General features: G+C 35.2%; 1 protein-coding gene across 4 annotated transcripts; it reads left to right on the forward strand.

Annotated features, from left to right (window-relative positions):
* Positions 1–247: 247 nt before the first annotated feature.
* On the forward strand, positions 248–7,465 carry LOC115702276 (transcriptional corepressor LEUNIG). Of its 4 annotated transcripts, none has more exons than XM_030629725.2 (19): positions 248–366; positions 553–678; positions 1,018–1,115; positions 1,231–1,340; positions 1,507–1,875; positions 1,980–2,074; positions 2,385–2,463; positions 2,545–2,620; positions 2,898–2,947; positions 3,111–3,419; positions 3,516–3,704; positions 4,085–4,327; positions 4,409–4,553; positions 4,993–5,102; positions 5,266–5,415; positions 5,968–6,123; positions 6,254–6,370; positions 6,641–6,847; positions 7,075–7,465. In XM_030629725.2, the coding sequence occupies exons 2-19, from the start codon at positions 647–649 to the stop codon at positions 7,216–7,218; spliced, it is 2,679 nt and encodes an 892-aa protein (XP_030485585.2). In that variant the 5' UTR covers positions 248–366; positions 553–646; the 3' UTR covers positions 7,219–7,465. The 4 variants fall into 4 exon arrangements, with proteins under 4 accessions (XP_030485585.2, XP_030485597.2, XP_030485591.2 ...); XM_030629737.2 differs by having other exon boundaries at positions 4,436–4,553; XM_030629731.2 differs by having other exon boundaries at positions 1,983–2,074.
* The last annotated feature ends 4,442 nt before the right edge of the window (positions 7,466–11,907 follow it).

An 11,907-nucleotide genomic window follows, 5' to 3' on the forward strand; every position in this document is an offset into this window, starting at 1 on the left:
TAAATGATTCATTTTGAAAAAGTTATTCATAAATAAACTAAAATAGAATTGAAAACTAATATTTTTTTTTGTTGATAGAGGAGAACCCTTAATTACAAAAAAATCCTCAGTCATACCCTACCAAAGAAGAGGGTAAAATGCACACTAGTTTGTGAGCTTGTAGGGATTGAAAATTTGATGGGGTTCCAAGGGTAAATTCGTAATTTCAACCCCATTATGATATCCGCGAATTGCAACTCATCCACCAACATTATATTTTATATATATAAAAATAAAAAAAGCTTTTTCTTTAATTTTTAACAGAAAGAAAGAAAGAAACCATGTAAAAAAAAATATATGAAAAAATAAAACGTTTCGGAGTTGCAGGTATATCTGTCAATCTTTTGCTTTATTTATTCGTTTATGTAATTTGATAAGCTAAAATTACAGATTATCTCTCTTCCTGTGTTTGTCTCTCTAGCTTTGTTGTTGTTCTTTTTTTCCTTTTTTTTTGTTCAATGGGGATTCATTATCTGTAAATTAACGGAAAGTTTAACAAGTTTCCTGTTCTAGATATGGTGTTATTCAGAGGTGAATTTAAGTAGAACAAGTAGTCAGTGGCTCGGAAATCTGGCATTATTATTTGGTGTATTGTGTTCTGAACAATATGGCTCAGACCAACTGGGAAGCAGATAAAATGTGAGTTCTAGTTTCATTGTTTCTTGGTTGATTTAGGTTCTTGGGTTTCTACTTCGTTTCTTGTTTTCTGTTTTGTTTCTTCATTCTTCATTTTTTTTTTTTTTTTACCTTTATCATTTTCCATTGAATGTTCCATCTGTGGTGTGCTAGGGTTTTAGTTACTTAAACATTATTTAGGTTGTGCTAGCATTACCTCATCTGGTATTTTAACATTATTTAGGGTCTATGATGCTAATTTGGGATTCTAAATGTGTGTTTCTTTTAATGTGTAGTCTTTGCTTTAAAAATTGACTTTTCTTTTTCTACTATTATAATATATAATATACTATGAATTAACAGGTTAGATGTGTACATCCACGATTATTTAGTAAAGAGGGATTTAAAGGCTTCTGCTCAAGCATTCCAAGCTGAAGGGAAAGTGTCATCGGATCCTGTTGGTTAGTATCTTAAGTTGAATGTGCTTGAATGCCTAGATCTTCTCTTTCAGCATATTGTATATGTATTTTTTTTTTTGGGTTTAATTGGTTTGGATTGTGGGGCGTTGGTTTACAGCTATTGATGCTCCTGGAGGCTTTCTCTTTGAATGGTGGTCTGTATTCTGGGATATATTTATAGCTAGAACCAATGAGAAGCATTCAGAAGTTGCTGCGTCTTATATTGAGGTTTGTTGCATAATCCTACACTTAATTCACTATGTCCATTGATGCAAAAAATTACTGCAGATGCAATGTGAAAGTAGCATGTTTTACAAGGTTGTCCTTCAAATTATTGTCTCAAAAACTAATTAGATAGCTTCTATTTAACCTCATGGCATTAATGAAATGGCAGACACAGTTAATTAAAGCAAGGGAACAACAGCAGCAGCAGCAGCAGTTCCAACAACAACAACCACAGCAACCACAGCACCAACAACAACAGCAGCAGCACATCCAAATGCAACAACTTCTATTGCAGAGGCATGCTCAGCAGCAACAGCAACAGCAACAGCAACAGCAACAACAGCAGCAGCAGGCACCACCACAACAGCAGCGAAGAGAAGGGAGCCACATTTTAAATGGTACTACTAATGGACTTGTTGGAAGTGATCCGCTCATGCGACAAAATCCAGGAACAGCTAATGCCATGGCTACAAAGATGTATGAGGAGCGATTAAAGCTGCCTTCTCAAAGAGATCCTTTAGATGATGCAGCTATGAAGGTAGGGATGTAGTTGGTGATTGTTTTGAGGTTTTGAGAATTGACAATGTAAAGATAATAACCAGCTTGGATTTTTCTTTCTTTTTAATATATTAATGTTTTTAGCAGCAAAGATTTGGTGAGAGTGTGGGCCAACTTTTGGATCCAACAAGTCAGACCTCCATATTAAAGTCACCTGCAGCATCCAGCCAGCCATCAGGGTATTTTTTTGTTTTTGTTTTTTTACTTTTTTAAATCACATTGCTTATGTATTAAATTGATGCAGATGCAGTGTGTCGTCGTTGAGTTTAGTTTATTTATGATTCTTATTGATATAAATTAAATTCTTCAAAATTAAGAATTTTTGGGCACATCATTATAGAGCATGAGTGGGCAACATGCAAGGAGAGCAAAATATTTGTCATAATTATTGTTCAGATAATCACTCATTAAGTTAGGCCTAATTTAGCTACTGGTATTTAATCTTGCCATTAACATTTATTGAATTACCAGTAACCTTTTGTTTTTCAGGCAAGTATTGCATGGTTCAGCTGGAGCGATGTCTCCTCAAGTTCAAGCTCGAAATCAACAATTGCCAGGGTCCACCCCGGTATGGATTCTCATCTTTCTGTTTTATGCTTGCAACTTGGTTAGCTTAACCTCTGTATTGTTTTGATTTATGTGGATTCAGGACATAAAGCCTGAAACTAATCCAGTTTTGAACCCCCGAGGTGCTGGTCAAGAAGGATCATTAGTAGGAATGCCCGGTATTCTTCTTTAAGTTCTTCATCCATTGTTAGCGATAGTGACATTCCTTTGAATTTTTAGTTTCATATTTTGGTACTTTGGCATCTACTTATTCTAGTTTGCAGCGTCCTATTATTACCATTCAAAAACTTTAGGAATACATCATTTATAGAAATTTTAATAATACTGCATTATTATAATTATTATCATACTATCATTTCTGGAAATTCTAATAGTATTTGTTATGATCATTAGCGGCAGTCAGGCAGAGCTAACTTGTATGATTCATTGTTTCAGGGTCAAATCAAGGAGGAAACAATTTGACTTTAAAAGGGTGGCCTCTGACAGTAAGTTTTATACGCTATATTTTTTTGTTGCCATCACGTTGCGACACATTAAATTCATGAATACGGCCTAGTGTAGTAGTATTCTCCATCAAAATATGCCTGACCCTGAGGCTAGAAATTTTGAAATATACTTCCACTATATTTTTTTTTGCTTCCTTTCTAGGGTCTGGATCATATTCGCACTGGGTTTCTCCAGCAACAAAAGCCTTTTATGCAGGCTCCTCAGCCCTTTCATCAACTTCAGATGTTGACACCACAACACCAACTTATGCTTGCACAACAAAATTTGTCCTCACCATCTGCTAGTGATGAAAATAGAAGACTTAGAATGCTTTTGAGTAACCGAAATTTGGGTCTTGTAAAGGATGGCTTTTCGAGTTCTGTTGGAGATGTGGTTCCCAATGTTGGATCCCAACTTCAAGGGAGTGGGGGTCATGTTTTGCCTCGTGGAGATACGGATATGCTGATTAAGGTTTGTGCTGTTCTCTTTCTTATTTTGTTGCTGTGTGTGTTTCTACACCCTCTTCCAAATGTTACCATTTTGATTTTTCAACTTTCTTGTTTGCAGTTAAAAATGGCTCAACTACAGCAGCAGCAACAGCAACAACAGAACAGTACACCGTCACAGCAGCTACAGCAACATTCAAATCAGCAGTCACAGAGTTCCAATCACAATCCACACCAAGATAAGATGGGTGGTGCTGGCAGTGTGACCATGGACGGTAGCATATCAAACTCCTTTCGAGGAAATGACCAGGTACGTTTTGTTTTAGCTCTTCCCTACAGAAGTCTTCAATTATGCTTATCCATCCTCATATATCTTCTTTTATTTTTCCTTTCTGCATTATTATATGTGCATTATTTTGTCAAAGTCACAATCTTCTTATATCATGTTTTATCACTTTAGAAAGGAAGCTTTTAACTTCAGTTGAAGCAGCAGTCTTAGTGTAGATGTTAAAACAAACATTAGTTTTTCTAACTGTTTGCGTGCATATGAGTAGGTAGAATAATTACTGAAAGTGGCATTTTATAAAATCAATCTTGCAACAAGGCGTATGTAAAAATGTTGCTGGATCATTTTGATGAGCATTATACTTATTAGGATCTCTAACATTGTTGCTGTAATTATGTTTTAAGGGTTCAAAAAGCCAGACTGGTAGAAAGCGAAAACAGCCAGTGTCATCTTCGGGTCCTGCAAATAGCTCAGGAACGGCAAATACAGCTGGACCTTCACCAAGCTCAGCTCCCTCAACACCTTCAACTCACACACCTGGGGATGTGATCTCAATGCCTGCATTGACCCATAGTGGTAGTTCTTCAAAGCCTTTCATATTTGCAGCTGATGGTACTGGTACTCTTACATCACCATCAAATCAGTTGGTGAGTGCATTCTTCCTATGCTTTTATTTGCGAAAGGAATTGACAGTTGCATGTATTCTCATTTGTATTCCATTTTGGCAGTGGGATGATAAAGATCTTGAATTGCAGGCTGATATGGATCGATTTGTAGATGATGGATCCCTTGAGGACAATGTGGAGTCTTTCTTATCCCATGATGATGCAGACCCCAGAGATGCTGCTGGTCGTTGTATGGATGTTAGCAAAGGTGTGTTAAGGCTATTTTGATCAACATCGTTCCTTTATTTTTTTTAACCTTTGTGATGAAATTATTTATTACTGTGCACAGAATGGAAGGTTAAGACTTGAGATGCCTATTTTGTTGGTTTTCTATTTCTTATCCATTGTAGGGTTTTGGGTTGATGATGAAAATGATATGTTACACTAGAAGATATAAGCCATTGGTATTGAACCAGGAACTAAATTATTTTAACTAATTGTGTGCAGGTTTTGTCCTCTACAAGTATACTCTTTCCAATCAATCTTTCTATCTGTTTGCTATTCTTATATTTGCTTTCTAGATTATGAGAATTTACTTGCTATTATTTAGTATATTTTGGGGGCCCTTGATTAATTAAACTCCAAAGGAGAGATGCATGAGTTTACTGCTGGTCTGTTGACTGAATGTGACGGTATTGTACTTCCAGGGTTTACATTTGCAGAAGTAAATTCTGTTAGAGCAAGCACGAGCAAAGTTATATGTTGTCACTTCTCATCGGATGGAAAACTGCTTGCTAGTGGTGGCCATGATAAAAAGGTGAGTGAATTAGTCTCTATAACTCTATATGCTGAGCTACTAATGTAATGGTGATGCATACTTATATGTATATGTATTTTGTGAAATACTAACCTGAAACTGCTTTATGATTGAATGTTGAACTTCTTTTCCTGATTGATACCGTGGTTAATGAATAATGCAGGCTGTATTATGGTACACGGATTCCTTAAAGTCTAAAACTTCACTTGAGGAACATTCAGCATTGATTACTGATGTTCGTTTTAGTCCAAGCATGTCACGGCTTGCTACGTCCTCATTTGATAAAACTGTTAGGGTTTGGGATGCTGACAATGTAAGTTCACCCATTCTTATCTGAATCATAATGTTCAAGCGTATTATTTGTTCTCAAGAATACTTTTTAACGTTTTTTAATCTTCTCTAAAGTGTTTTTTTTTTGTATTCCAAAGCATTGGAAAGTTTTGCTGGATGATGTGCCAAAGTTTTTGGTTACTCCTTTTTTATTATTTTTGAACAAATGGGATTTAATGGTTGTTTTTACTTCCCACAAATTGAATTTGTTGAAATTTTCCAAAGGGAAAGGATCATAAATGGGATAAAATGCTCTGAAGGTAGTTAACATGGCATTGCTGGTAGAGCTTAAAATTAGGTTCAGCTCCAAGGATGCGTATCAGGGTTAACGCAGTGATGGATAAAAAGTGAATTTAGTTATATTTACTACCGTGGAAGGTTTTTCCTCTCTAATGAATCCAATTGTTGAATGCTTATTTCTCAGAAGATCTTAAGTGGTGATTGTAGTTAAAAGTGATAACTTTTTTCCTGTGTTATTTGAATGAGTAAATGAATTTTTAATATTTGAGTGCTAATTTTTCTCTGTTGGACGCAGCCCGGTTATTCACTACGCACCTTTATGGGACATTCCAACACTGTAATGTCATTAGACTTCCACCCAAATAAAGAAGATCTTCTCAGCTCTTGTGACAGCGATGGTGAGATACGATATTGGAGTATTAACAATGGCAGTTGTGCTAGAGTGTTCAAGGTATATATCATTAAGTCTTTATGATATTAGAGTATTGACTTGTTCTTTTTCAATGTTTTCTCCCTTCTAACAGAGTAGGATTGTAGTGATTGTGAATGATTTTACTTATGTTTATTGTATGGTATATTAGGGTGGTACGGCACAGATGAGATTCCAACCCCGTTTTGGGAGGTACCTGGCTGCAGCTGCAGATAACCTTGTATCTATACTGGATGTGGAGACTCAAGTTTGTCGGAATTCACTACAGGTTTAATCCGTAATATTAATTTAGATACAACTGAGCATTGGCGTGTGAAATTTTATTACCAACAAACAATGAATGAACAAAAATAATTAGGATAGATATTATCTTTTTATTCCACGTGTTAAACAATGGGCATCTGATTGTGTTGTGTAAAACTAGGTAATGTCTGATAAAATACATATAAGTTCAATATTTAAGTTTATCACAGCAGGGAATAGTTGGTAAGCTTCTTGCTTTTTTAAGGTTATGTTGGATCATGATTTTATTGTGCAGGGGCATACTAAGCCAGTCCATTCTGTGTGCTGGGATCCTTCGGGTGAGTTACTTGCATCGGTGAGTGAGGACTCCGTCAGAGTCTGGTCGCTTGGGTCAGGAAATGAAGGGGAATGTGTTCACGAGTTGAGCTGCAGCGGAAATAAATTCCATTCCTGTGTTTTCCATCCTACTTATCCTTCACTGTTAGTTGTAGGCTGTTACCAGGTATTTCTATTTCAATTTTAATCTCCCGTAGTTTTAAACAGAGATTCTTAGAAAGCATTGCTTATAAATTTCGAACTGTATAGTAAATAAAAACGAAAAGCATAACAGTCGTAGAAACTCAAAAACAGTCTTGCCAATCCAACCCTGGTTAGGAGGGTCTAGATGGTTGAGTCTCTACTAGTTTTGCTACAAGTTGTTTCATGCTAACACTAAAGCAATCGTTGCAGTCGTTGGAGCTCTGGAACATGATGGAAAACAAGACAATGACAATATCAGCTCATGAAGGACTTATTGCAGCCTTGGCCGTGTCCCCTCTCACAGGTTTGGTAGCTTCAGCCAGTCATGATAAGTTTGTCAAGCTTTGGAAGTGAGACCAGTTCCTGCCCCCCTCCTACTAGTTTAACCATACAGGATTAGCTTCTTCTCAGGATCGATTAAATTGGATGTAGTAGTTTGTTTCTGCCTCGGTTATTCGATTTTTTTTCTTTTTAACGTCCTATGTAACTTCTGAACTTTGACCAAGTAAAATATTATTTCTCTTGTTCTATTTGTATCCATGCTTTTGCATACCTGTATTTGGTTGCTCAATTAATTTTGAAAAACCTGAACTTTGCTTCATCCTCCAGTTTCCATATTATTTGTTGTTTCGAATTACATAATTGTATAATTTTAGGGTGTGTATCGTGTTTTATTGCTGCGAAAGGGGGAAAGTTCTCTCAATAAAAGTATCAAAATGTTAACGCAAATTTGCGTCAACGTTAGATTCTTTAATTATGATGAACGTTGTGTATCTTACTTTACATCCTACATCAATGCTCTCTTTTATATATTTTATTAAAAAAAGAAATTGATCGTTTATGCATCTTATTATACCGTACTTAAATAAATTATGTCAACATTATTTATCAAAAATATATAATTATTATAGAAAATGCGCTTTGTAATAATGATACTAACCCCATGGGAGAGGGATTGTTGAAAATTAAATCCAAAACTTACACTCAAATATTGCCTTAAAATACTAATTTAAATGTTTCAAACCCATCTATGAATGAATGATTTATTGGCTTCTCACCTTTATATTTATTTTCTCTTTTTCAGATTTAAAACTAAAAATCTGCAAATTTTTAATCTTAGTGATGTTTTGCAATGCTTAGTGATGCTTTTGTGATGGTGCCTTTACAAACTTGAGATTTTTGGTCAAAAATGATAATAACACGATGCTTTAATGATGATATTGTAATGGTACCATAAAAACTCGATTTTAGACTAAAATAACAATATTAAACAATACTTAACGATGTTGTAACAATCATTTTGTAATGATGCCATAAAAATTTGATTTTTAACCAACCCAATAAAGCAATGCTTTAACTATGTATTGGCGTGGCGATGGTGCCATGCAAATTTGTTTCTTCGACTTAAAAGATGGTAAAAAATAAAGAGTAACGATAATTTACGATGGAATTTGATTAAAACATTGTTGATGCATTAGTATTCACTCAAATGTTAGTTTTAGATTTTTTTTTCTACTTGAGGATGCAATAATCTTTCACATAAATAATTGAAATCTTGTATTTTATACACTCTAGATGAAGGATTCAACACATTTCTATATGTGTCAATTTCAAATTTATTATTTTACCCAAAAAAAAAAATCATCTCAAACAAACATCCAAGTAGATAGTGAATCGCCAAAGTTTTAATGGAATTTCAATACAAAACAATAGTTATTTATCATAATACTTTTGCCAAAAAAATTAAATTTTCTTGATGCCATCACATAACAATTATCAAAGTATTATTTTACCGTTGATTTTGGTCGAAATTAAAATTTCATGGTCTAAAATTAAATTTTAAAATGATAAGCAATAATGATTTTCGATGGAATTTAATGAAAATTCTGCTGATGCATTACTATTCACTCAAATGTCCAGTTTGAGAGAATTTTGTCTGTTTGACATAATATTATTCTAGATGAAATAATTTAAATTTTGTATTTTATACACTCCAAATTATGAGTTTAACGTGTTCAAAATTATTTTTTTACCAAAATTAAAATAAACACAAATTCATCAAGCATCCAAGTAAATACTTATGCATCGCCAAATTTTTTTAAAAATATTTCATTGCAAAACCATAGTTAAACATCGTTTTACCATCCTATTTTTGCCAAAAAAGAAAAAAAAGTTTTTGTGGCGGCATGCAAAACAATCATTAAAGCATAGTTTTACTATCAATTTTGGTTGAAAATTAAATTTTCATGGTACCTGTTATCCATGATTCCAAATAGGTGACACATGAACTCTCACGGTGGCCCACCACATGTATCGAGCCCATTACTTGGCCAAAGTAGTTCAACCAATCGACCCACCTATTGAGAATAGGAAAAACTGGACGGGTGGTCTGGATCTCATACCTTTATTTAGTAACGAATTCGGACAGTCGATCGCGGATAGGAACTTCATACCTGATATGCAAACCATATTTAAATCCAAGAAGGATGCCCTCATGGGTCATCTGGGAACGAGATACGAAAGGGCATTCGGGATAGCTTACTATCCCGGAGGTCGCCTACGTGGCACCCCTCTAACATGATTCTTAATTTGGTGACCTATCCCTTCTATTAAGACTTAGAAAAGCACATGACAAAAATAATCTCATTTTTTTAGGCGGACACCCACTACGCTGACATTTCTCTCTCCCAACGGCAGCTCACACCTCATCTGTCACTGTCAATAGTACTATCATGTACGACATGCAACTCACCCAAATTGGGCAACTCCTAGCCGACCCAATAGCTCAAAATATAATGCTAAATAATGTATTTTACCCAATTAGTGAGTTTTATTGTACAAAACCTTAATGGGGCTTGAAATCGTTTGGCCCATTCAACATATGTTCCTATAAATATGACACTATCTTTTCACGCAAAGGGTTCAATTCTCTTGGTTCACAACCAGAAAAATACAGTAAAGAATCGTAAAATCTTTATAGCCAAGAGCTTATAAAACTGCCTCGTGGACTAAGGTTCATTAATGCCCCAACCACATAAAAATTGTGTTTCATTTTCTTTTTCATATTACTTTATTTATGTTAAATCTTTTATTATAATCGGTTTTTAAAAATTTCGGTAAATACTTTGGTGCTTTCATTGAGAGCTGAAAAAAGATTCTGACTATTCTTTGTCATCTACCAAAACGGTGGCTACTAGAAACATAGTAGCATGCCCAACCGACCAAGTGGGTCCAAATAATGGTGAAGACCTAGTTGTTGATGTTTTAAATCCTCCTCCTTTAGTGGATGCAAAGAAGCATTGACAGTGGGCGGAGATCCTCCCCAAAACGGTAATTGGCTAGAGGACCCGTACGAAGAAGACCCAGTCAAAGAAGAAGGCTAGGAAGAGTACTATGAGGATGAACATAGGACGATTATGACAAAGAGGAGGAAGAAGAAGACTACACTCCCACTAAAGACCCAGAAGTTTCTCGTTTGAAGCAACTAGTTCTAGACTAGGAAGCTAAGATGGCAGAACAAGATGAAGTTACTCACCAAATACAAGAAACGTTGTTTCAGTTGTAGACGTTGATCATAAAAAGGGGCCTCAACCTGGAGGTTCCACCCACAAACCAAAATCAAGCTCTCAGGATTCAGTTCAACACCAACTTAGAAGTAGCTATGGAAAAGTTCAACCATCCCTGTGCCAAAACATCTAAGTCGCTAATGAAAAAGGAAAAGCCAAAGTGGTTGATCCCCAAAGAAAAATCATTCCACCAAGGTCTATGCGAGTCAATATCAACCTTCGAAATCGAAGGGATGACCAAACCCTAAGGCTAAGTCATCCGACCAATCTATAAAGGAGTTTCCTACAGGGTAACAAGACCTGTACTCAGACATTGGGACCTAATGCCCAAGGAAGAAGGATTCTCACCAGTTCCTTTGTTAAACATAAGGATGATATTAAGGACTTAGATCCTAAAGAAAGCAATTCATAGGGACAACATGAATGCGCGGAGGGAAAAAGTGCAACGTGGAAGAGTTAGGCCTCAAAGAGGTGATTTACGAAACAACATCAATGATTGATTTCGGGGATGAAAGGTACTAGATGATAATACAAGAAGGCTAAAAGACCAGATAAAAACCTTGAAAAAGGTGACAGATCGACTGGTCAGATGCAAAGTGGAGATAGATCAGATCCCGAAGATGAATGTAACGCCCTAATCCTTAGGGACGCCACATGTGTGCGTATATAAACTAGTTTATAACAATAAACTAGCAGTTTAGATAAATTACGATTAGTAAAAACTTTACCAACTTAATTTAAATTATAAAATCATGGCATAGTTCCTTTTTACGATTGGGGATTTCCTATTTAAAATATTACAAGACATGTTATTACAGTATTATTATAAAATATATTTAAAGTTCAGAATATTTGAAATATAGTTCCTGATAACTCAGCACCACTTGCTGGATAAGCTGATATGTACATTTGCTGGAGAAGATTCTTGACTCATGGTTGTCCAAATGTCTCTACTTATTACCTGCACCACATAACGCTCGTGAGTCATAGGGACTCAACAAGAAAAGTAATATCAGTAATCATATAATTTATTATTCAAATATTATCAGTTAGATTCAGACAATCAGGACCCAATAATTACACATTACTCATAAGATAAAATCCAAATCACTACTAACATCAGTCGCAAATAAATATCGGTATAAAAATATTTGGTAATACAAAATCGTTGTGCTAATAATATAAGTCATTTTCATTTCTTGATAAAGTGTTCATAATCAACATTCGTACATTACTCCCATGCATAAGTCCAAGTCAATACAGACATTCATTCAAAATCAACATCAGTATAAATATTTAATGATATACCAATACTCATTTAATAATATAATTTATATCTGTTACCTCATAAAGTAACAATTTCCTGTAGTTGCCTAATCAGACAAACTTGATGCTCTAACCCTACTTCCACATATGTTTCATTACCTAATCAGGCAACGCCGATGCCCTAACCTAGCATCTATATATCTCTTTCACT

Source organism: Cannabis sativa, chromosome X, assembly GCF_029168945.1.
Source record: "Cannabis sativa cultivar Pink pepper isolate KNU-18-1 chromosome X, ASM2916894v1, whole genome shotgun sequence".
NCBI classification, from domain to species: Eukaryota; Viridiplantae; Streptophyta; class Magnoliopsida; order Rosales; family Cannabaceae; genus Cannabis; species Cannabis sativa.